Source organism: Aphelocoma coerulescens (genome assembly GCF_041296385.1).
Source record: "Aphelocoma coerulescens isolate FSJ_1873_10779 chromosome Z unlocalized genomic scaffold, UR_Acoe_1.0 ChrZ, whole genome shotgun sequence".
Classification (NCBI taxonomy): domain Eukaryota; kingdom Metazoa; phylum Chordata; class Aves; order Passeriformes; family Corvidae; genus Aphelocoma; species Aphelocoma coerulescens.
This window is the reverse complement of record NW_027184085.1, coordinates 12,784,659-12,810,930: the sequence shown is the minus strand read 5'-3', so window position 1 is coordinate 12,810,930 and position 26,272 is coordinate 12,784,659. Positions and strand designations below refer to the sequence as shown.

General features: G+C 36.6%; 1 protein-coding gene across 6 annotated transcripts in view; it reads left to right on the top strand.

The window, feature by feature from the left end:
* The window catches only part of CPLANE1 (ciliogenesis and planar polarity effector complex subunit 1), a 59,913-nt gene extending 34,015 nt beyond the window's left edge, over positions 1–25,898 (top strand). For 4 of the 6 annotated variants that reach the window (XM_069000952.1, XM_069000949.1, XM_069000954.1 and 1 more), the window contains 25 exons: positions 2,027–2,106; positions 2,973–3,041; positions 4,543–4,738; positions 5,338–5,595; positions 5,773–6,504; positions 7,404–7,570; positions 8,745–8,874; positions 9,668–9,722; positions 10,892–10,996; positions 11,487–11,582; positions 12,220–12,332; positions 12,586–12,784; positions 13,051–13,295; positions 14,651–14,744; positions 15,381–15,548; positions 16,484–16,597; positions 16,959–16,989; positions 18,227–18,355; positions 19,191–19,356; positions 20,969–21,030; positions 21,457–21,621; positions 22,928–23,040; positions 23,371–23,454; positions 24,775–24,944; positions 25,344–25,898. In XM_069000952.1, coding sequence (XP_068857053.1) covers positions 2,027–2,106; positions 2,973–3,041; positions 4,543–4,738; positions 5,338–5,595; positions 5,773–6,504; positions 7,404–7,570; positions 8,745–8,874; positions 9,668–9,722; positions 10,892–10,996; positions 11,487–11,582; positions 12,220–12,332; positions 12,586–12,784; positions 13,051–13,295; positions 14,651–14,744; positions 15,381–15,548; positions 16,484–16,597; positions 16,959–16,989; positions 18,227–18,355; positions 19,191–19,356; positions 20,969–21,030; positions 21,457–21,621; positions 22,928–23,040; positions 23,371–23,454; positions 24,775–24,944; positions 25,344–25,484 — 3,882 coding nt within the window. In that variant the 3' untranslated portion in view covers positions 25,485–25,898. The remainder of the gene's footprint in view (positions 1–2,026; positions 2,107–2,972; positions 3,042–4,542; positions 4,739–5,337; positions 5,596–5,772; positions 6,505–7,403; positions 7,571–8,744; positions 8,875–9,667; positions 9,723–10,891; positions 10,997–11,486; positions 11,583–12,219; positions 12,333–12,585; positions 12,785–13,050; positions 13,296–14,650; positions 14,745–15,380; positions 15,549–16,483; positions 16,598–16,958; positions 16,990–18,226; positions 18,356–19,190; positions 19,357–20,968; positions 21,031–21,456; positions 21,622–22,927; positions 23,041–23,370; positions 23,455–24,774; positions 24,945–25,343) is intronic. The other 2 variants (XM_069000950.1, XM_069000948.1) reach the window with 2 other exon arrangements.
* Positions 25,899–26,272: the final 374 nt, after the last annotated feature.

Genomic DNA, 26,272 nt, shown 5'->3' with positions numbered 1-26,272 from the left:
ACCATTGCACCTCTCCTCACTGGCTGTTCTGTCACATGTAGAAGGAAGCTATCATCAATGCCTTACAGAACCTTCCGGGTTTCCTGTGCCCTGCTGTGTTACCCCTCCAGCAGATACTGGGATGATTGGAGTTCCCTGTGAGGACCAGGGTTTGTGTACATGAGGCTATCTGCATATTCAGGACCTCATCTGGTTCATCTTCCTAGTTGGCAGCCTTTTATCAGACCCCACTGTAATGTCACCTGTCCCTGCCCTCCTAGTAAACCTGAGCCATAAACTCTTGGTCAACTCATCCATCCCCAGGCAGATCTCCGTGCACTCCAGCTGGTCACTGACGTAGAGGGTGACACCCACTCCTTGTCTCCCCTGCCTGTGCTTCCTAAAGAGGCTGCATCCATCCATTCCAACACTGCAGTCATCAGAGTCATCACACCACGTGTCTGCAATGCCAGTAAAATCACACCTGGCAGATATACACATCTCCAGCTCTTGTTTATTCCCCATGCTATACGTGTTTGCATGGAGACCTCCAGTGAAGCTCAGTTACTGGCAGGAGTAGCTGTAATTCCTTTGTGCAGCTCTTAAGGTGCTCTGTTGACATGCAGTACCTCTCCAGGCATCTCTTTCTGTCTCTGGCATAATATTGCCCCTCTCCTGGCAGCTTTAGTTTAAAGCGCTCCTCCCCACTTGCCAAGACTATGACTGGAGATGCTCTTCCCCTGCTCTGATAGATGAACCCCATCAGCCCTCAGCAGACCAGGTTTCTCAAAGCAAGTCCTATGGCTGAAGAAGCCGTACCCCTGGCCGTGGCACCAGTCCTGTAACCATTTGTTGATTGAGCAGATTCAAACCCTTTCAGACCCTTTCCCTTTGACTGGGAGGATTAACAGCACTCCAGAGCCCTCACTGCCACTCCCTTCTCAGCCTGCTCCTGGATGTGTCACTGGCACCAGTGTGAAACAACAGTGGTGGATAATAGTGGGCTGTGCAGGGCTTGGTTGTCTCTTGGAGCCCCAGGGAAGCAGCACCTCTCTAGAGAGTGTGTCAGGTCATCAAATGGGTGCTTTTCTACCTCTCGGAAGAGAGTTGCCTCCTACTACCACCCATCAGCTGTCCTTAGTTGTGCTGGTTGTTACAAAGGGAGCAGGTTGGGCTGCCTTACTCAGCTCCAGCATTTCTCCTGATGTCACAGGATCTTACATGGAAGCATCGAATTCTTATGAATACCGTTTTCAAAGTATCCTGACTTCATCAATATATTTGTGAAGTTGAGGGCTTAAAGTGTTTAGGATTGGTGAATCTTCTTCCTTGCTTAATAAAAGTAATGATTAGAAGGTAATAAAATGATGTGTGCTCTGATCACTTTTGAAAATGTACGTATGCTTTTATATATGTACATATATGTTATATATAATTATATATGCATAAAATTACATTAATTTTTAAAAAAACTAAATATATCAAGAATTTTATTTTGCTTCTGTCTGAAAACTCACTCTGGATTTATAAATGAGCCTTCTTTTTTAATACATCATTTTTGGTCATAGGTATCTTTTCTTTGAAAGTTGCTAAGGGCTATTATGCTATGTATTGTGGTCTTCAATTTTGCAATACATTTTACTTCAGCGAATCTATGGCATGTGTAAAATCCTACATTTGTTTCATTTTCTTAGTTTGTAGGTAGTTTGTGTATAATAGTGTTGTTCCCACATTTTCTTCTTCACCTAGGGTGTGTGAGATTAGCAGAATATATATCCAGGGTACTACGTGAATACGAATTTGAAACTAAAATCTCATAATAATGAGTTTGCTTTAAGAAAAAGAAAGATGCTCTGGTGAATTGTTACATGTCTTTGTTGCTGATCTGTAACTGTCTTTTGATAAGTATGTAATTTTGATTATTTTTTAGTTATATTTTTTTTATTGGATGATTAATCAAAAATACATAAGCCAAAAAACCTGTACTTTATTGAAGCAGGAGGGATAGAAAAAATTTGCAAGTTATGATACATCTTTTTATATTCAGCAGGACACCATTTCAGCTGTAGATGGTCCTGAAGATCAAAACATGGAAGAAACAAAGGAAAAAAAGGCTAAACAGAATATGTAAGAGACTTGTTGGGTTTTTTAAATTCCTCTTTTAACTTTGCTTAAAAACAGTAGTAGTTGTGTTAATGATGGTATCCAGTGAAGTCTCAGGGGTTGCTGCTGTTGTTTATAGCAACAAAATCACAGTTTCAAACAGTTTCAGTCATCTCCTGTTTCACGTACAGATATTTCACATATACGAAGTGCAGGGTTGATGAGTCATTATTTTAGTAATGATCTAATAAAATAAGCATGGTTTGTGGGAAGGTGTATTTTATGTCTAGGAGAAAGACAGACAATAACTGGAAAAATGGAAAATCTTACTATGATAGCATATAAATAAATGTCCTTATGTATACATAAAGTTTGTGAAAAACTTAAATGACTGACTTTTCGAGACACTTGAAATCGCTTACTATTTTAAAATTACATGGTTTTGTTTTAACTGAATGTAAGTTGCCCCTCAAGAATTTATTATGGCATTGTTTTTTCTCTTCTAGAGATGCAGATTATAGTGATATTAACAGTATTAGTTAAATTGTATTTTCTCTTCTTTGTCTACTGGAATCAACCTCTTTTTTTGCCTGCTGTTTGAATAGCCAGAACTTTTCCAGTGCTTTTGTTTGAGTCAGTTTCTGATTGCTAGGGGAAACAAAACATGAATGTCAATATTTGCCAGCTCAGATTGCAGTGTAATGCAGTAATTGAAGTAATGCAGATCAGTACAGCTTTGATCAGGTGGCTTTCAGGTATTTCATCTCATACTAATTAAAATACTTCTTCAGGAGTTTATATGTGTATTTATACACATACATGTATATAAAATAAAAACAGCATAACAATTTTTGTAGAATTTGCAATACTATTTTTTTCTCTCTTTATAGTATGACTGAGGTTGTTACTAGTACCATTTCTCACTCATTCTCCTCAAAACAAGATGCAGAAGTTCCTAGGTAAGATAAACCTATACTGTTTTATGTAATAAAATAAAATTGTTGGTTTGAAGTAATGTGATATGTAAATTGGACTGCAAAATATTTGCAGATATAGTATATTGAACCTGCAAACTAAGTAGCTTTTCCTGAAACTTTTTTGTACTATAATCCTTGTGTATCATATACACTCGTGTGTTGTCTGGAATATCACATGAATCAAACCTGTTAATTCAGAGCTGTCAGATTTCAAGAGACATGACAGTTTTGTTTTCTCATTCTGGATAAAATTCATTATATAATATTACTATGGAAGAACATATAGAACACCTGAACAATGATATTTTAAACTTGTAAATACATTTTAATTTAAATTATTGTAATGCATATATCCTATGGCAACTGATATATTTACATAAATATATACAAAATAGAATGTTGGAATTGGGAAAAGGAGTCAGGAGTCAGTCTCAGGCTTTCAGTTCTAGAACAGTCCTCTATGAAGCTTTTTTCATTTTAGAGGAAGATACGAACTACGCATACTTTTGGGTTCCATTTTCATGTGTCACTAATCTCTTTTCCTTCATGAGCTTTTCATACCAACTGTTTTCAAAGAAAATTCATTCAAACTTTTGGCATTTCAGTCCATGCTTGCACATTCTAATTGCCTTCCAAAAGATTTCATATGCCCCTTCACAGCTCTTAGATATCTAAAATTATTACTCATTAGCCATTGCTTTATGCTTCTGTTTGTTCACATGCTTGGAGGCCATCCTGTACAATTGTAAAAAGTCTGTACAGGCAGCTCCAAGGGTTGCCTGTATCCATAGCAATGTCAGCATTTTTCTTAAACAGAGGAATGTCTCTTGGGTCAATTTCTGTAGGTGTGAGTGAAGTCCTTCAGTTTCTTTATAGCTTAATGTAAATCCTAACCCTCTCTTCCTCATGTAAGGAATTAATATACTTGATATTCTTTACCTATTAAAAGATCTTGTTATCACTGTGGGAAAATGTAATGTATTGTACGTTACTCAAATTTTAAATTACTTTCTTTAATCTGAAATCTTGTTGCTTTTTAATCCCAAATATCCAAAGGAACATTACTTTAAGTCAAAGTGAATCTGTCTTCTGCCTTATTTCAACTAAAAATGTCCTTCTTCATTTTCCATTAGCTGTTTGACTTTATGACTAACCAGGCCTTTTTTCTTTCTGTCAAGTCATTGTTTTCTGCCTGTATCTCTAGTGAAAATAATATTTTAGATACACTTGTGGCTACAAAATCAGATAGAACTTACATATTTACTGCTGTTTTTCAGTATTTTAAGGAGTGTTAGGAAATATGTCATACATGCTCTCTGGTCAAGATTGTACACTGTTAATTATTAAGTTGTTCCTACAAATTAATTATGTTTTTATAAAACACAGCTATCTTTAAAATTCTTATGGACTGATTTAAGACAACCTTAGGTAGGTGTTTTGAACTCTGAATATTTTTCATAGTTCTGTCCTTTTCTTTCTTAAGTAGCGCAGACATTTCTGTAAGTGATTCTCAGCCTTCTCAGACTGTTGTTTCAACTGTATCAAGTCTTGCCTCCCATACTTCTGTTTGTGCAAAGAAGCAAGAAGAAGTCAAGGAAAAATCCCCTAGAAAAGAGAGACCAAATGCGTCAGAAACTGTTAGGCAGATGCTGCAAGATGAAATGTTTAAATTAGTTCAGGTGAGAGCGTCTTATTTTTTAAAGTAGTTTTCATGGTACAAACTGTGTTGTTTAAAAAATTGTAAATAATTACTGTGTTAAAGGCATTCTGCATGTGGTTGTTCTTGAAAGAGATTTCCAGTCCCATGTTAATTACTGTGAAAACTTATTTTAGACTTAACTCTTGCTTTTGATTCAAGAAAATTAGTGGTATAATAATAGAAGTTTGAGTGTGTTTTAGCTATATAAGTCAATGTGCTCTAATAGTTTACATTTGGAAGAATTCTGATGCTGTGACAACTTTTCAACTGTACTAGGATTTATTAGTACATTGAGCCAATTTTAAGTGGCCTTACATTTATTGAAACTTCACAGAAGAAGTGAAGACATTAATCTTGCTTTAGCATAACCTGTCTGTGGCAGGTATTTATTGTAGCTTATAAAAAACTCCAGTACACGTAAACAGTTATACAAATGAATCATTATTGAATCATCCCATTATTGGGGTGTCTTTTGTTTTGTCACCTGATAGCAAATAGCTGTAACATAGCCTAGATATTTTTGCTAAGATCTCTGTTGAAGTTGTTGGCATTGTTAACTTTGTGCATGTGTATATTCAGCTACAGCAGATCAACTTCATGAGTTTAATGCAAATAGTGCAGTCATCCTTTACCAATGTGCCAAATGTGCAGCAAATGTTACAACAGCATCAGTCAGTTCATCTGGCAGGGAGCCAGCCTGCACACACTGCTGTAAGCAATGCTTCTCCAAAAACACAAGTGCCCATTCAAGAAGAAAAAGGAAAAACTGGTCAAGAGAGCTCCGTTTTTCAGCCAAGGAAGAGCGTGAAAAACGGAAGCAGCAATGGCCAAATAAAGGTAGGTATATCAAAGTGTGGTTTATGAAGACTATTCAGTATGTCTGATATATTATCTATCCTGTTGAGTTAGGAAATGTGTTCGTAGTGATTGGTATAGAAAGAACTGGGTTTTTTTAGTGCATATTTAGCGCATGGTAGCTATGTAAATGCTGGTTTGTTTGCTTTTCTCATTTAGAATCATCTGGATATGAGTGCCTCTTTGACATTATTTGAAAGCAACAGCAAGGAAACAGGATTAACGTCACCATCCCAAGATTTGCATTCTTCAGTGCCTACTAAGCCACTTCGTCTCCTAGCTCCTTCCTCAGGCATCCAGAAAAAAATAAAGCTTATCCCTGTTGAAAAAAAAATTAGTTATTCAAATGGATTTCCTTTGCTTAAGCTCGAATCAAGTTGTCATGCCAAACCAGCATTTTTACATCCTATAGAAATGTCATCATCTTTTGCCAGACCACCCCCAGTACCACGAGTAGCTTGGAGTTCATCAGATTCCTTATATACACCAAGAAAGACTAAGGCAGGAGAAGATTTCCACAGGAATAGATATAACCCTGAGATTCCAAGGCAAATACATGAGGAAAAGGAGAGATGGGCAGAAAGAGTGCATAAGGGACCTCCCAAATACCTGAATTTAGATCAGTATGAGGGACAGCAAGAAGTTGCACCTCGGCCACAGTTCCCTGCAAATGTTGATGTGTACAAAGCTGCGACCACTCAGAACCTGGCTGGTATTCCACTGTTGCGCTTGCAACTTGGCCCAATACCTAGAGTTCCACCAGCTGTAAGGCAGCCAATCACTACCACTTTAATACCTGTTGAACCTGCAACAAAAGATACTGACTCCAGAGAAACACTACAGGATGCAGGAATATCACTACTTCAGATTAATCTACCTGAGAAAAAGAAGGTACTGGATTTTAATAATATATTTTTCTAAGTTGTAGTGCTTTGTCAGTTTTGTGGTTTCTTACTCATCACAAGCAAGTTCACGTTTACAGGCTATGGACTTTGGAAGTGTTCAGCACAGGTATTGGGACGGATCTAGAACTAAGCGTCTGTGCAAATTGACGTGTCAGTATGAGGCAGGCTGCAAGCCCTAAAGTGTTTTTAATGACATAAGATTGATTCTACATTCCATACTTAATCAACTATGGAATCCATTCATAGTTAATCACTGGTAATGAGTGTAAAGAATTTGCTGTCTAAAATACTGGACAGACAATATTTATATGATAAAAAAATAAGGTTTTTTCCCAGAAATTATAATAGAATTATTTACGGAAGTAGAATGTGATGAAAAATCCTTTCTTGCAGGGCAGAAATGGAATGGTAAAAGGCTTGGTAAGAAAATCTTACGGATGCTGAATACCTGATGTTTTGAAAAATTTGATTTCTGATAGACTTATATGCTTGTATATTCCAGTTGAGAAGAATGGAAATGGTTTTCCTTGAAAGATGCTTCTTCAGTCTCTGTCTGCATTGGATGGTTCCTAACTTCATCCTGAACTATGTACATAAGAAATGCAAATATTAGTGAAACATGTTCTGTGGAGAAAATTCATATGTTCTGTGGAGAAAATTCACACCTTTTCATTCACTTTCAGAAAATAGTTTACGCATGTGCATATTGGCAGAGGTTCTGGTCTGATGCTATTAATATTCCGTTTCCATTTTCTTTACAAAATGGTACAGGAGTTTTGTTTGTTTAATTGAAATCCAAACTGGACTTACTTTTTTCATGCAATCTGACTGGGGTTCCCCTCCCTGTTTCCGCTGTCTTCTTTCTCTCTCTCTGAACACTCTTAGGCACCAAAACTCATTCCACTTCAAGATCTCATTGCATTTGAGCAACTCCAGAAGCATCATTCTGTGCCCAGTACTTCCTTTGGACAAGACCAAACCAAACCTGTGGAGCTACTAAAAACTGGTGTTGAACCATTTGAACTAAGAGATGTGCAGAACAATAGAAAAAGGCAAGCCAAATTTTTAAAGTGGAACTTCCTTTTGAAAGACTGACTGGTTACCTGTACCTTCTAGCTTTGACATCAGAGGGAGTGGATATAACTCTCTCAGCAGAGAATAAAATAGCAAATGTTAGTAAAGATACAGCAGAATTGTATCATTAGGGTGTGAAGAGTTTTTGCTCTTAAGAGATTTACAGGTAGAAGATTCCAGGGGAAATGTTTTTCATTCCACTACCTGTGTTTTGAGGTCTTCTTGTCTCCTGACTGCTTGCTATACACTCTTCATGAAATGATTTGCTCTTTGCACAATTGATAGGCTGCTGTCTGGGCTGCATCTTGTCACTGTCATCTTCAAGAAGGAAAGGATTATATGCTCTTTCAATATAATTCAATATATAGGCTGTTTTTAATATAGACAGTGATTAATTAACAAAATTCCTGCTGAAGCAGGGTTGGGGTTTTTTTGCTAGGTATGTTATTCATTACTTACAAAATTTGGTCTATTAGATGTTAATTGATTCCATGAACAGTTAAAACAGATTTTTAAGCTGCTTACATATCTTTGTTCAGTTCTCATAGAATGCTGATAGAATGTTCTAGAATGGAATACTTGGTTCCTTCCAATTACCATGCTTTTAACAGTCATTCCCAAGCAGAGGCTCAAGAGGAGTTTTTCACTCTTAAAGTGAAAACTTTCTACACTAGTAACTGCAGATGGAGTTTAGAATACATTTTGACCGTATCTGCAGAAGTGCTTGAAGCTACAGTTGCTGTCTTGTAATCTACTTGTCACCTAGTAATTAGAAAACTTCGACAGGGATTGAAGTTTGTTTCTTACAGATTCCTTACAGGCCTTATGAGTAGTAATTATTAATTATACACAAGATATAGATGTGAAATGTTATGTGGTTTGTAATATTTAATATAAATAGCTTATTAGACAATTAATGGATTTTAGTGTGATTGCTAGTATTTTTATTGGTTCCTACAACAATTTTATGTAGATTTCAAGCAGGCAGAAATTGTGGTTTGAACTCATCTGTATGCAGCAGCTCTGTTCATCTTTTCCAATCTTTATTTCAGGGTTTATTTCTTAATACTATTATTTCTTAGAGAACAATAGGTATTTTTGTTGTTTCAGAGCACTTCTTACTCTTTATCTGTAATTAATATATGTTGACAGTAAAAAGAGGCGTAATAAGAAACAACTGAAAGAGAAGGAGGATAAGAAGAAACCAAACGTGTCCTTTCGCCCAGACGACTCCATCATCAGTATTAGTGACACAGCAGTGGTTACTGAATCAGTGGCTGGGGTATAGAATAATGTTTTTTCTTATCCTTTTCCCATTCAAGTATTAATAGAAAAGAAAGAAGCAGAAAACTCTAAACCAAACAGTAATGTACATCTCTTCCAGGCTCTAGCCTAGAAACAGTATACATATTTTTAATTCATATACTTGCATTTTCTGTAAACAGGAGATTTATTTTTATAAAGAATTCCAAGGTTGCTATTTTTTTCCTGAAACATGAACTTGTCTGTTTTGATAGGATATAAGTCTGTAGTAAATACATACAAAAATGTTAAAAATGAAAAAAATACTATTTTTCCTAGTAGTAATGCTAGGACAAGTGACCCAGGCAATACTCTTTCCATGTGAGGCTGGATGGATGACAATATAAGAGTAAGCATTACTTAGTAGGAACAGTACCAGTTTAATGCTAGATCACTACCCAGAGCTGAGTTTCTGGTCCATTACCATACCTTCTCTGAGACTTCAGCACAGCAGCTGGAGACCCTCACCAGACCTGGAGATATCAGTCAGGGTACAGCAGGGGTGGGATAGACTCTAAGAGGAATAAGGAATTTGTGTTACTGCGCGTCACCCCAAGGTACATAAGAGAATGTTACCTAGTCAGTAAATTCCATTAAGTTGGAGTGGATCAGAGTAATTTTAAAAAGGAGTGAGAACAGTAAGTGACAATTATTTATTTTTTTCCCCAAAATCATTACTCATATGAGGTATATTGGATAATTAACAGCATCAAGAAAGCCTTTAATCTGCACTGGGACTGTTTCTAAGATGATGCTTTTTTTCCTTATATTAGGATCATGAACCAAAATCGTCATCTTACGTTCAAAATGGTTTTCTCATCTCAATGGGCAAGTACAACTCCTTTTAATGTTTTGAGTGCTCAAGTAAAAAAAATCAAGAAACATAAGTTTGTTAGAATTCACAGGAAAACTCTATATTCATTAACATGTTAAAAACTTGGATAATGTGTTCTGTGGACGATAGAGCTTACTGCCTTAGGAGGGCTTTCTCCAGACCTTTCAGGATGTACAACAGGTATTTGGAATTTTCTGGGGATACTCAGTTTTTAGGGGTTTGGTGTGGAGAGAGATGCAGGCAAATTTAAGATCGTATATTAATTATCTGAAGATTCAGAATAGTTTTCCCAAAAATTATAGAAGTATTTTAATTTTTCTTAAAAATGAATGACAGTCTTGTATTTATGTTTATAAACAATAGAGTTAATGGAATAATAACAGTATATTGAGTGAATTCAATTAGCTGTGGTTGATAGTGATTTCTGTTCATGTGATTAATCAAAATAATTCTGTAAACCTTTCAAATCCTAAATTTTTTATTTTTTTTAAAAAGATATTATTCCAACATTATTTGCCTGCTTATTCTAATTACCTTTCAAATCCTAAATTTTTTATTTTTTTTTAAAAAGATATTATTCCAACATTATTTGCCTGCTTCTTCTAATTACACAAAATTAAGGGCTCTTTTAAAGGAAACTCAATGTTTACAATGTTTCTAGCTTGCAATATGAAGACCATGGCTGTGATTTGCTTCTTTATAGTGTGTTAATTCATGACAATATTCAGTTCTATCACAGGACAAAATGCAATTCATTCTCTGAAATTTGGCCTTAAAGAAATGCAAACTCTGTAGAAACAACAATAAAGAAATGAAGACGTACGTGTTATAAATATTCCTCCCCTCCTTTTAGGATGTGAAGCAGACTGTTACTGCATACTAAAATATTTAATTTAAAAATCACATATCTAAACTGAATCTTGATTTTAATTCAGTGTAGCATTGTAAGTGTCAGTACAGTTGTATATTCACATAAAGTAGGTAGCACAAACTTTTCTTAGAATCATTTCTGAGGTATGCTTAGAGAAAAGTTAAAATTATCTGTTGAAAATACAGAGAAGGAATTGTTGGGGCCCATAGTTGTGTGTTAATATCATTGCTTTCAAAGATGTCTAATTTTTATATCGTTTGTAGACACCTATTTTGTATTATCACATTTTAGATGCAATGGAGAAAGCAAGTACTATCTCAGCAGATCTACATTATTTGGCTTCTGTAGGGAAAAAACCAGCAGAAACTCAAGATGCAAGTACAAATACTAATCCAGGTAAGTGCTGCACAGGTAATCTACAGAAACCCAACTATATCTGGTGCTGCTTCTTGATTAGTTGTGATACTTGGTCAGGTTTCAAAATGCAGCAAGTTTATAAAGGGGAAAACAGTTTTTGTGCTCTAATTTCTTACTTTAAAAAGAACTAAACCAGAAAACATTGGAATATAAATTACAAAGCAGTAGTTAAAATAATTATAAATAAAAACATTACTGATGAAATTATGTAAGAGTCTCCTCATGCTTTCTGTAAGTCAGTTCAGCTGTGACTTTTTCTGAAAGCTTCTTTTAACTTAACTTGAATTTATCTAAATGCATTTTAGGCAATGTTTCACACGTGACTGAAATTGTTTCCTTGCCTCCTCCTCCACAACTTTTCTTTTATTATGAACTGTCAAATCAGAAATGTACACTTAGATAATGCTATTGGTATCTTTATTTTCCTTAAACTCATGCATTCTGGTCTTCTTTTTTTTTTCCAATCAAGTGCTCGAATCATATCAGGATCATGGGATCAGTAGATCAGGAAATGAGGTTTCCAAAGTTCAAAAAAACGAGCTGGTCACATCTGTTCCTGCATCAGGTGTGACTTCAGTCTTTCTCCACTTCATTTATTGTTTGGGAAGTCTATAAAAGTGTGACTATTCTAACATGGGTTTTGTATCTGAGATAGCTTAATGCAGGGTGTAGATAACATGCTAATTTATCTGACTTCTTGAAACACAATCCTTGTTTTGTGGATTTTAGCGCCACTTAATCTTTGGGATTTAGTGTAATACAGACGAAATGAATTGACCACTGGAATGTTAAAAGAGATCACATGAAATTGAGCTGCAGTAGCATTGTTCCATAGATACTTCACATAGATTTCAGTACCCAAGTATTTTCCCTGTGGTACCAAGAGAGCATGCTAATTTTTCCATTATTGTAAAATTCAACAGTGTTTTTCCATTTGAAGATAATTTTAATACATCATAACTCATTTGCAGATAGTTTTATTAGAGGTTTCTATCTGAGTAATCTAATTTCTTTGGATTAAGTAAAGATGCAGATTTTTTTTTTGCCTAAGTAGGAGAGACTGGGATATTAATAGCAATCTGGGTGGCAGCTTAGTCAAAGCTTTTCGTATCTTCTAGAGAATGCAGAGCTGTTTCCTAATAGTCTGACTTTTTTTGGCTTTTACTGTAAATATAATACTGACTACTATTATTTTCTTGTAGAGTCATCTAGTTCCTCTGCGATACTACTGTCAGACATATATTTAAACCTGAGTTTCCCCAATGAAATGAAGGACAAACCTTTACCATCTTTTCTGTCAGATGCACCTGATTTGGTTAGTGATCTAATGTACATATGGCTGAAATGCATTTTAAGTATACTATTTGTCTTGATGTATTTGGGTTCCTTGTATCTGCGTGAGTCAATTGTGTAATATGGTAGGGAGGATTGTATTTATTTTGTTCTCTAAACAAAAAGCCTTTCAGCTACAAATGTAGGGAGGTAAACACAGGAAATTGTGAACAATGTACTATAAGCAGCTTACTAAAAACACATACTGTATAATTCTTCATTATCTTGTTGTTTAGCATAAACAAGAATATATAAGTGTGATTGACATTGAAGACAGTGGCATCCTTAACAATTTGCCCATGATACCTGAGTCTACAGAGGAGATAGCTGCTGCACAGCAAAATGAGGAGCTTGAAATTCCATCTACTGCAAAACTTCATCACACAGCAGCTTCTGTTACTAATGCAATTCCACCTGAGGTGCTTCAGAAGCAAGGTAAACCATTTCAGTTTTAGATCCAAGAAAAAGTAATACTCTTGTGTTGTCGTAATGCCCACAGAAAATCTGCAGCCTTTTCCCAATTAACCTCGTTGTTTTTTAGTCTTAAACATCAACAGTGATACACTTGATTTCTTTTTAATGATTCTTGCTTCCTAAAACATATTATTAGCTGTGGCACATCTATACCTAATTACTTGGAATATTTAGGTGCTTGTGGCTTATTCAGTGATATTGGTGCATTCTTTTTTATTTATTTTAAGGTGATTATCAGAAAAAGGTATCAAACCAATTGCAAAAGAAAGATAAGAAGTCAGATTCTGCTACAGATAGTGTAACCTGGAACATAGCGCATGAAGAAGGAAGAATTCTTCCTTCTTCAGGGCTTCCATCCAAAGTAATTGAAAAAGAATACTTTTCCACAAAGCAGTGGGAAATGGATATGCAACTACAGACACTACAGAACATAATAGAAAATATGGAGCAGGATTTCAGGAATAGCAAAATGGTGAGTTCTGAGTGCTAACTGTTGTTTTTTAAACAGTTTATTTTTTCAGCTAAGGACAAAACCTACATTTTGGAACAATGTTCTCAATCTGCATAGTATCTGTTGAGAGATATTGAGAATAATATTATATATATAAAATATATTTATTGTTTATTTATAGTATTATATATTATCTATATAAATATTGTCTATATTATAATACAAGTTTTACATATATGTATATGTAATGGTCATTCATATTTAGTGCTGATTCTGTTGGCTGACACGGTTGCTTACAATGGACCAAATGTTGGCCAGAGTGGTGGTGTTATTAGTGAATGGGCTAAGTATATTTGATTTCTGTGTAACTGAGAAAATGGAATAGCACACAAGTTCAGGCTGAGAAGGATGCCTTTTTGGCAAAGATTTCTGCAGTTGTGCCTCTGTAAAATATTATGTGACTAATTCTGGAACCTGATCCTATTTGTTTCATAAAATATTTGCATTTTAACCATCTTTATAAATCTTAATATGGAAGTAAAATAAAGTTGGGCTTTGATGGATCTTGTAGGTCTCTTCTAACTCAGGGTATTCTATGATTCACAGAAATGTAAGGTCCTCATTGTGTCACTTACACACAGTTATTACACTCAGGTGGATTATTTAATCATATATATTCTTCATCAAGGTTGTTATTAAAGTCAGATTTTTTTAAAGCCTGTAGGAAAAAAAATATCTTCACATCTCCTGTATTTGTTTCAGCATTTCATAGCACCTGGGTTTTAAAAATTCTGAGTATCTAGCCAAATCCTGAAGAAAAACCTTTTTTTTTTTGCCTGTTTTTTTCAGTTCACACTAGTTGATCATTCCTTTTGTAATAACTTTTTATGTATTAGATATCAGTTATGAAAGTTGTTCTTTTTGAGACTAATGCTCAGTAAAATGCCTCACTCTGGGTTAGTCAGTTTTAGTTTTCATTTTCAAAACTTCAGAAAACTTCAGACTTATGAAGACTATGGAAATGTTCTAATTTCTGTGGGTTTTAGATAAAATATATATTGGAAAACTCCAGCTACTTTAAAAATTATGTGATTGGTAGGAGTAAAACTGTTCAAACAGATAATAGATCTTATATATATTTTTCTCAAAGTAAGCATCCAGAAAATTGAAATTCTTATATGAAATGAATCTACATGAACTACTTTGATTCCTGAACTTTTTTGTTTGTTTTCAGCCAGGAAACTGCATTAAAATCTTCGTAAGATTCTGACAAAAAAAGTGTATTTAAGGTAGACTTTGCATAAATATCTGTAGTGTAAGTCTCAGCAATACGTTGAAGAAAGTGTCATTACATAATTTTTGGGTTTCACTTACAGTTGGTGAAGCTGATAGAAGATTTTGAAATGGCTGCGGATTCAGACCTTGGTGCTCGTCCTGCAGTCTCTGAAGCTGCTGGAGTCATTGGTGCTGGTATGTGTCCAACTAACAGGATAATAAATTTACCTTTGAATATTCATCTTAAATGACTTTTAGTTACCACTGGCATTTAGTGCAATCCCTAAAGGGGTTACTGAAATATAAACCAAGAATATCAGAGAAAGAAATAAAATGAAAGGTAGCAAATCTGAGTATTGAGTTGTAATCTACTGGTTTTATTAAAATCTTACACCAGCTTAACTGTTCACTAGAGCAGATATATTGAATGATCTATTGTTCATTTAAGAAGTAGCTATGTAGTACCTACTTCTAGCTACTGTACTATGCCAAGAACAGTCTAATCTACTTACGGAGTTAATACAAAGCCAAGTGGTGGAACCAAATCATGGCTATATCTGTGTTCATACGTAAGACGATATTTGGGATGTCCTTTAGGCTCACATGGAACAGCTCCTGGTCCAGTAATTTTCTTCGTGCATGCAGGACTGGGTCACATAGCACAGCCCATTCATAGGGAGGCACAGCTGATCCAGGTTCAGGCTGTTGTAGGTGGCAGATAAACTAAAGATGTCACTAACCAGCTATCACTCATATGAGTGATAGTTTCTGCATTGTGGGGATTCTCCATTGGTCTACACTAAGTACTCTTTTTTTTTTTTTTTTTCACAGAATCCGAACATCATTTGACAGGCATGATATTTGAAGATGTCACAGATGATCAAAAGGAGAGCTTAAACTTGGAATACCCTGTACCCAGTTCTACTACAGTGGATGTACACTCTCCTTCCTCTGCAGCCTTGGCTTCTAACTGTCCCAGCGGCCTCAAGTCACCTTCTGGTATAATCTTTATTGTATATTTTTCCCCTTTGCGTCTTTTAAAAATAAGTAAACCTTTTGTTCATGGTGTAATACTTTCTCATGGCTGTTACACAGAATGTTATGTAATGAGATCATTAAAGTCGGTCATGAGTCTTTCTAGATTGCATTGTTCAGAATGGCTTCATTGATGTGCACTGATAATGAGTTTGGTACAGGACAACAGTATCACTAAGCTTTGAAAACAGTTCAGCAGTGAATCATACTTGCACTTAAATTCACTGTCATTGAAAGAAAATAATCAACATTGGGTCTGTTTCTGAAACCCATCACTGCGCTAATTTGTACTTGTTTACCTAATTGAATATAAGTGGGTATGATGTCACAGAACACTCAAAGCTTCTTCCAAAAGCTGTCTTTATCATCTCTGTCATCTACCTGTGTCTAGAGGGGTGACATCTCTGTTAAATACAGCCTACATAAGCAAAATTAATTGGTTTATTTCACTGTACAGTAACTACTGTCTGTGTCCTAAAAGATTATTTTATGAGGTCTAATTATTTTGAAAACTGAGGGTAAATTGATTTTTGCAATTATGAAGACTGCAGTAGCATTAAAAAGAGGAGAAAAAAATCATTCAGCAAGCGACCTGTTGCCCAAGGTTAAAAATGCAGTTGTATTGTTTTCTCTGCGTGTTGCCTGCATTGCTTGCAGTCAGGCTCCCAAAAATGATACATTCTTTGTGCATTTGAACTTGCATTTGGCAGCCACATTTACAGTAGTCTGTCTTAAAAGGTGTTAAAACATGTTCCTGTGTCTGTATACTAGTGAATCTCAAATTGTACACACACCCAGTTAAATTTTGAAAACAGTAATAGAGTTTATTAAGTATAAACTTGTTACTTGCAAGATAAAAAACTATAGGTGATACTAAGTTACAACTATAATCTTTTGAGATGGAGAGTTTAGTTTAGGAGAGGAAGCAGTGCTCTTCCTTCCAAGACAACCACATTGCTCTTCAGTTGCATCTTCTGATTTCCACGCTTCTTCTGAGTGCCTGGATTCCTCAAGTAAGTGTCAATCATTAATTTTCCATGAAATACTGTGTGATTAATCAGAACAGATTATTTCTAGTTACTTTGTCATGGCAAAAAACTGTCAACAGCGATGATATCGTCCTAGCAAAACTTCCCACAAAAGCCAGAGAACTGTTACTTAGTGCTCTCTGGAGCCTCTGTGTTAACCTGGCAGTCAATGACATGTTGTCTCACAGGCTGTACACAGCTTATGTACAATATTAATTTATTTTTAATGTCAACATATTGAGGTTGATGTGTTTCTGTATTTTATTTCACAGGCTGTTTAACATATGTATGATTAGTTTGTGTACCAGTGCAAAGATATTATTAAAAAAGATTGTTTCTGTTTCAGGCTCTCGTGTATGCAGAGAACTATGTGCTGGGTATGTATTTTGCTACTGGTTTTGTTGAAAGTTCACCAAAAAGGTGACTGACAGGGTGGAATCATCACCTCATAAAAATCAAGGCATTTATTTTCAAACTGAATAAAAGCCCTTTTTTTAGGTAATTTACTCTGACTTTGGTAGTGCCTGTTAAATTTACTTTATGCAAAAGCTGCAGAAGCATTCAAAGTTCTTTTCTAGTTACAAGTATTGGAGCTGCTAATGTAAATGGTGCTCTTGTCTGTGTGCATTTGTTATTTCTCCTATTTGCAAACCACTTTTTCAGCAAAGTACATGCAATTGCTGCTGGTAGTTGTCTACCAAAGCCAGCTATCACCAGAAGGTTTTTAAGGTGTTACTGTATGAAAACTGTAAAGCAACAGACTGAAGATTTCGTAACTGGAAAGAGCCTATGCATTAAATAAAGTGTTCTGACATGTATTTTTATTTTTAGCGGCTGTTAGTCTTCTGGATATAGTAGAAAAGAGTAGCTGGTTTCCTTTCTTCCTAGTCATTCTGCTCCATTATCCATCTTTATTGTTTTGCTTAAATCATAGCAGTAAACTGAATGGTTTATCTTATTTTTCTAGTATTTTAAATGGAACTGCTTGTTGTGACTGAAGTAGATTAGGGAGTGGTTAAATAAACTAAAGAGTGAGGGTATGAGGCAATAAACTTTAGCAGACAGTGATTTTTACCCAAAGAAGTAACTTGAAGCAACTACAACTTGTAGTCCTAAACTATGAGATCAGTTTTTTACTGGGAGCAACTGATTAAAGGAGAGGAAAGAAATGGGCAGAATTTAGGTGGAACTGTACTCTCACTGACACTGATTCTTGCTCAGAAGGTCATTGAGATTTGGGTACCATTGAAACTGGTAGCACCCCATAACTTTATCTCCTCATGAGCAGCAATACAAATCCTGTGGGTGCTACTGGCTGCCAGCCTCAGCCTCCTGTGGACCAGCCATGTTCACACTCCCCAGTGGAGCTCAAGCATTTCAGCTCTGGATGGTCTCTCTGATGTTAGTCAGATCATTCTCCTTCTGTCCTCATCAAAGTTGACTCAAGTGTACTAACCCAGTGGAAATGTGGGGAAAGAAAATTCAGTCCAAAGGCCTTATGTGAAACAACCTGGGTATTCTCGTTTTAAGTATAAAAGAAAGGGGGTTAGTTTGTTATTCTTACGGTAATGTCCTACGTTAATTTAGTAACAGCTTTTTTTCCCTACCTAACAGCTCTTCAGAAGATCCCATGCAAATTACTGGTCTGAGTGATGTTACTGGCATGAATGATCGTGTGGTAGAAAGTGACAACTCTGTGTTGGAGCTGGGCTTTGCAAAAACACAGGCTAAGAAAATTTCCAGGTAATACCATGGCTGGCTTTTGTTGTTTGTTGGTTAAGTCATTTTAGCCCTGGTTATTCTCATAGCTCACATTCTGTAAACAATGGAAGCAAATATGTGGTTTGATGTAAATGGGACTAGTATTAGAACTTTTAATATCTACAAATTCACTGGCCATTATTGTCATGTATACTAATTGTTTTCTATTACTTTGATCTTGAAATTCTTTCCTTCCTCTTTGCTTGTTCCTTCTTCTACTAGGTGTAGGCTGGAGCACAACTCTTTTTAGCAGATTCAGTTCAGACCTTCAGGTCTTCTAAAGCAGTTCTGAAAGACAGAATAGAAATTTCCTGCCCATGGCACAGCAGCTTTAGAAACTTCCAACCCCAGATTTCAGCTTGTCATGCTCCCCTCCTTGCTGGAGACTTCCACACCTTCCTGACTGTCAGTTGTAAAATCAGCTCTGTTCTTTTCTGAGAGAAGTCAAAGTGACAGCTGTTTCCTACTCCTGTTTGGGACATCATTTGCTGACAAGGGAAAAAATACAGCTGTTCAGGTCACCAGTCTGTTGCATGGGTACCACAGTTCCCACCAGTTTAAGATCTAGTTCTATTATCTGAATGTAGCTGACAACAAGAAGAAAAATTTTAGGACATGTCTTGGAAATTACTTGTTTACCAGGATTTTATGTAGTAAAATTTTGCAAAAGAAGATTTCCTCTCTTGTTCATTACTTATGCTTCCAGCTGTGTCAGAATTTTGAAGGGTTTGTCAGTGTTTTTATTTTATCATGTAGTTGCTGTTGTTTGCGATTTACAGGATGTGCTAGATTATTTCCTGTTTACATCTGCCCTCAGGGTTCTTGATTCTGCTTCTGGGCATTCTCAAAGAACAGAAGAGGAGAGGAAGGAGATACAAACATGGATGAAGAGAAAGCAAAAGGAAAGAATGAGAGAATATATGAAGAAACGGGATGAACAAAGACAGAAAGAACATCATCCATTCAACCTGAGAAAGAATGTGGTAAAAATAATGGGTGTCTTGAAGAGTAATTGTTACTTATTGTATTTGTTGATTATTCAGATTAGATAATGTAAAGACTGAAAGTTGGGGGGTTTTTGCCTATTGTAATGTTGGGGTTTTACATGTATAATTTGATTTTGTGGGAACTGGCCATAGTTGCGTCAGATAAGCAAATACACCAGTGTTCTTCACAGGCTGCAGTGGTGACCATTGGCTGCAGGTGGCCATTACAAAGTAATGGATACAGCTGCAACATTCACTGATGAAAGATACGTTTTTCAGGGAGTGATAGCCACAGCAGTTATTAAGATGTGTTTACACCTTGTTTCATCTTCCCATGCGCCTCCCAAAAAACCCCAGTGAATTTAAAAAGCAGAGTTCACATGCCAGCATCCTTACAAACATGTTAGGATACTGAGGGCAGCCATCACTGTCATTCACTCACACAAAAGTGTATGCAAAAATCATAAAGGGTCAGCAGAGATGCGAGAATATGTTATATATGTCAAGTATCTTATGAAAATTTTTGTTGAAGTCTGGTTTCAGTGAACAAACAGTCCCCTCCCAGAATTTTTTATGTTTTAAATTTAATTAGTAAAAACACCTTTATGGCCTGATCTATCTTTTCTGTGCTGGAAATAACAGAAAATAAAACACACAAAAGCAGTTCAGAAGAAATTTTCCAGTCAGTACTAACTCTCAAAATTTGCATTTGCATTCTGGATGTCTTCAGGACCTGAAAAGACCCTGCTGAGTCACAGGAAGCTCTGGGGTTACAGGAGATGAGACCTAACACCACCAAATATATCCCTCTACCTTCTACTTGTTGAATTCAGGATATGCTGTAAATACTTCCAGGCTGAAGCTCTGTTGGTTTTATCTCCCAAGCAGCAAATATGTAATATACTCAAGTTCCCTGTTACTAAATAATTCAGTTTTATTCACTTTCAAAAAGAGTAATAGAGCTCTGTGAAATAAAGTATTTCCCCTGGTTTTAAACAATCTTTCAGAACTGAGCTGGGCTCCTCTTCTGCACATGCACAGAGAGAAGTGATTCAAGAAAAATGGGTCCTGCTTTCTCTCCTTTTCCTGTGTTGTCAACCCATAAGTATACACTTGATGCTTTTGCTATGGGCTTTTTGCCTGAAATCATTAGTGGAGGGATTCTCAGCTTTCAGTGGATGGTTTGGGTTTTGGCTTTTTTCTTTTTAAGAAGGAAGAATTAAAGAATTCAAATTGTACTCTAGCAAGCACAGGTCAAAGTGCAGCCTTGCCCTGGTTTTTAAATTAGTTGTTAGGAACATCAGTGATGGTGAGGCCATTTGAAACTTTGAGCTGGACTATGAGGACATATCCTTAGGAATGTTAGTATTTTAAGCATATGCAGTATGAAAGATGTGACTGCAAGATTTCAGTATATTTTTTGAGACTGGAAAGTTACAGAGACAATCTTACCTGAATTTCCTGGTAGGACCATATGTTTTCATATTGTTTTTCTTTGTGAAGAATGTCTTAAACAGTAACTTTCAAGTCAATTAAGTACATTTTGAGAGTGAGAGACTGGAATGAGACCACAGTACATAGTTAATGATTTTTATACTTTCTTACACAGCATCATAATCCTACTTCAAAGGATATTAGAATCTTCCAGAAGAAGAAAGAAGAAAAAGACAAGTAAGTTGCTATAAATATAACTCAGGATATCTTTATATATTAGTTTTCCAGTCCTCAAAAAGAGGTAGAGGTAGTTTTAACTATATTGCCTATGAAGCTTCAGATATCAATGAAATTTCAACCAAAAGCATAAATAACTCATGTTTGCATCACCATTTAGGAAAATTCTGAACATGTTTCATCCTTTGACTGTATTTATCGCTTTCCAAATATCGTTTCTTTTTTTCCCCAACATTTACTCATGCATTCTGTCAAACTCATTGGTAAGAGAAATGGTTTAACTTTTTGCTAATAATCTTAAAAGGCTTAGTATACTTCTGTGAAATTCTGTAAAAAAGTGTTCTTCATGTAGTCTTACAGGACTCACAAATCAGCTGTGGTGAAATGAGTGAGAGTGAGTTAATGTGTAATATTATTTCTCCACAGAGCCCTGTTGTCTGAACATCACAGTATAAGAATATCACAGGCACTTTCCCTGATGAATGAAATGTTATCTGACACAGTGGCATCACCAGCAAGTGATCATAGAACATTGTCCAGCACAAGATCACCTCAAGTGTACAGAAGGAGGGATGTGGCATCCAGTACAGGGTAACACTCTAAGCATCAAACCTGCTCTGATGTGCTGGTGTCTTCACCACACTTCAAATTTTGCAGCAAGTTGAGACAGGATTAGCTTGAGAGACAGGTCATATGCTGGCAGAATCAAAGATACAATTTGTCTGGATCAGAGGACTCTCAAGTCCCTGTTCCAGCCTTGTTACAACCAGTACTGCTAATCTTGGAGGGAGCCTTAAAAATGCCTTTTGGAGCATGGAATAAGCCAACTCAGGAGTCACGCTGTAATCAGTGTCATAACCAATTCCACTCAACATCAATTCCTTTACAGAAAGGGTGGTTAGACATTGGAACAGGCTGCCCAGGGAGGTGGTGGAGCCACCATCCCTGGAGTTGTGGCTGGACATAGCACTTGGTGCCAGGGTCTAGCTGACAGGGTTGTGGTCCTGTCAAAGGCTGAACTTGATGATCTTGGAGGTCCTTTGCAAACTTAATGTTCTGTGAGTCCCACTGAACTATAGCCAGCAGTATAGACCTGAAGAGCATCTAACAACAAGCAAGAAGCAAATAAAAATTCTGCTGTGCAAACTCTGGATTTGTTCTCTTGCTTGCTAATTTTTTCTTCACTTAGATTTTTACTTGATCTTTCTTTTGCACTTCACTTACTGCCTTTTGAGGAGGTGAGGGTATCTGAGTGTTATAAATTGATACATCTATTCAGTTTAATGGCATTAATGCCACATATGTGTATGTGTATTCCAGGTGTATATTGCATTGTAGTTTTTCTTCTTATATATATAATTTTATACTTTTCAGAATAATAGGAGGAACTTTTTACTTCAGGTAATCATGTGATTTCCAAACTTAAATATTTCTGCTTCTTTTTTTTTGGTACAGTACCTTTTTTAGGTACAGTTCTAGGATACAGCATTAAACTGAATGTAGTCAGTGCTGTACAGAGCCTGCTGGTGGTGTCCAAGGGAAGTTTAAGTGCATCAGCCCAGCCAGAATCAGACATGCTAAGGAACATCATGCAGGAATCCACCTTAGGAGTGGCAGGAACCAGTAACAAGTTTTGTTGGACCTAAAGTGGCTCTCTATAAAGCCAGTTTGATGTGTCTTCACTGTGATTGCAGCAGTTCTGATTCTGCTGAGGCTTACTGGCCCCACAGGCAGTGTGTGATGCTGATCCTCAGCTAGGTGGGCTGAATGTGGTTTCTCTGGCTTTTATGTCTCTTCTGAATATGCCCTGTCAGATCTAAGTTGTGTGGAGGAATGGTACAGTGATAAGTATTTAAGCTTTGTCATTGTGTTGGTTTTTTCCTTTGTCTTGTTGTAGAGGGCATCTGAACAGTCCTGTTCTGGCAGAAAGGAGCAGAATTGCTGCCAAACCTGGCTTTGGTAAAAAAGTACAACGTTTCACCCCAGCTCTTGGTTTGACAGAGTCCAAGGGTAAGAACAGAACTTTTTTGATGAAGACACATACTGAAGAGGTCCTTCAAGTGACTGCTGGATTTTTGGGAGGGAGGAGCTTTGATACCTGTGTAGAAAATCAGATTTATAATCCTGCATGTTTCCTGTCCTGAGGCTTTTGCAACTGTGTTGCCATTGACCTGCTGAAGATGGGAGTTACCTTTCCTTATCACTTCTTTAAATCCAAAGTAGCTTAAATTGCCGTAGCAAGAGTACTGTGTGACCCAGGCAGGAGACTTGTAGATGAAAATTTCTTTGAGTATATTTGATCTGCATTTAAAAAACAAAATGCTTACTTTGTCTTTCCAGGAAATGCCTGTAAGCTCCTTCAGAAAAGTACCTCCAGAAGAAGACTGAGAAATGCTATGAACTGTCCTGTTAATTCCAGACACTGTAAGTTACACAGAACAATGACAGAATGCTGCATAATACAGGGGGGAAATAAGATGCAGATACAGCATTTGTTTAGAAGAATAAAACTCATAATTATTTCCACACTTAAAAATCCTTTTAATTAGAAACTTGTGAAATATTTTAATCACCTCTGAACAGTTTTAGCAAGATGAGAGTTTCAAGATTACTGAAATAAATGTGCCAGATTTTAGTGAATTCCTGAAATGCATGTTATGAAATCACTAGACGAAGGCTTTGAGTCTTATCTTTCAGTTCAGACTGACAGAGAGAAAGTTAATTAGGAGACCAGGACACAAGAATTATGTCTCTCCCTTACCTTTCTGTGCTGCTTACTCTCCAAGCTCTTTAAAGTAGGAGCTGTCTTTGTTATCCCTCTGTACAGTATCCATTTAAGATATCATTTTGTCATAATGTTAGCATGGAAAAGTTTATGACTAAGCTTAGCAAAAAGAAAAATCTCCTTGGATTTTAGTGGTACTTTTTCCCATGCCTATCTTTGTAGGTCTGGATCCACAAAAGATTGCTCCTAATCATATTCTTTAACAGAAGCAGTACTTGTTAATAGCAGCAGAATTTCTGATCAGACAAAGAATGAAGAGAGAATCAGTCTGAGACTTACAAAATACTGTGGCATGATTCCGTTCTGCCTTACACCAGAATTATACTATTGGCATAATTTGGACAGTCAAAAGTCAATGTATTTGAGTTGACAGTGCAGGAAATTGAGAGAAGCAGTAAGAAGCAGAAAGGTACTTTTCCTGAATTCCTGAATTCACCTCTGCTCATGTGGAAAAGTAGTTTTTCTCCTTTCCATATATTCACTTTTTAAACTCTATATTCAGGTTGATCTTTCTCTGATTTTCTGGCACCTTCTTCTATCTGTTTTTCCAGTATATCACATCACTGATAAGGGTTTCATTGAAGTTCCATGTCTTCTAAAGAGGCACAAATCCAGAATTTATTTAGTTTAGTCCTCTGCCAAATAATGAACAGTGTGGTTTTTTGGGGGGGACTGCACCACAGAACCTGGATGCTGTAGGCACCATGCACAGTCCTGTTCCACTTCGTGTTCTGCCCTGGGAAGGCAGCGCAGAGCATGAGGCTGAAAGGTACCAGCAGCCTTTTCTCCCCATAACCCCCCGTCAATTCTAGATAACAGGGCTGGCTGTTTTCACGTGGATTTACACACAGCTTCAGTTCTTAGAACCTGGAGCTTCTATTCTTGAAGGAGTTTCAAGAGATTGAGATGAAAAGGGCAAGAAGTGTTGCAGTGCTGTGGTTGGCCTGTTTTCTCCTCAGCTGCTGAGTGCAGAGTCAGCAGGAGCTCAGCACAAAAGCCTCCTCAAGTTGCCACTGCAGTTCAGACAGAAGGTGTTGATCTTGACACTGATCGAGACGTAGTGAGTCCTTGGACTGTGCCTGAGGATATCCAAAGAATACTTCAAGATACTCATGACTCCATGTTTCAGGTAGAGTACCTACTTATTCTATAAACTATTTGAGACTTGCCATTTAACACTTTGTTTTCTTCTGCTTTATTTAAAATGTGGTTCTCTATTCAAAACGTAGGTGAGATAAATAATGCACTACATAAATGGTGGGGCTTCAGCAGAACTACAGTTTTTCTTTACAAGCGAAGGCATTCTTGTGAGCCTTGAAATTCAATGTACTTTTTAAAAATTGTGTAGGCACATTGCCTGTCCAGGAAACGCGCATCAGGGGGAGGGCATAAACAGGAAAATGGATTGCATTTGTTACAGAATAATTAGACACATAACTTGATTTGGACACATTTTAAAAGAGTGGGATCATTTCTGCTGTCCATGAATGATGCACAGTCATCACTTCATCTTCTCTTCCCTCACCAGGCCTCTGCAGTGCATGGCATGAGTTTCTCTCCTCTTGGCAGTATCAACATGGACAGTGTTTCTGAAAGCACAGGGAGCATCCTCAGCAAGCTGGACTGGAATGCAGTTGAGGCTATGATAGCAGATGTGGAAGACAAGTGAAAGTTCTCAGCCACTGTGTTCTTCCAAACAGTTGCTGGTGTTTGGTTTTGTTTTTTAAAAACAGTAATTGTTCTGCTTAAAATGGATTGAGGCCTGCACTGTTTCTTTCTTAAGCAGCATGGAAACTCTGACTGCTCCAATCTTGCCTAGATGAAGCTGAATTCCTTAACATGTAGTTTGCTTTCCATGTCTTCATGTGAAGAAGGACTAAATAAAGTTTGTAAAGGCAGACTCACAATCTTAAACAGATCTGGGTCAGCCGCTTTACACAGAAACATATGTAAACACAAAAAATGTTACTTTGATTTTAAGAGCAACTGTTTTACTTTTGTATTTAATATTTAACATTATTATGAAGTTATTTTTGTAACATAAAAGTTGTGATCAACTGGTTTAATAAAAGTGATTTTATTAGTTTCTGTTGTAAGTGATTTACACGTCGCACTATTAATTATTGCCGTGTACCACTAGGAATGTATATGTACATGTGCACTACCCTCATATTTTAAACCCAGCCTACTTGTGCAGTAGCTCTGAGAAATCTTAGAAGAGTTTGAATGATTGATATAAAGAGGTACAAATAGTCAGAAATGAAAATGAAAAGTAGACTTTTATTAGGAAAGTCAGGCAGCAGTGTGAGACACAAAGGGCAAGTACTTACTGGTGTAAAACCAGTATCATTGTTCATCTGTCTACAGGATGCTACTGTTTAGAGCTTCTCCAGCAACCCCCAGGGGTTTGTAGACAAATTTCCCGTGTGCTCAGTGACCATCAAGTTGTGGTAGTTT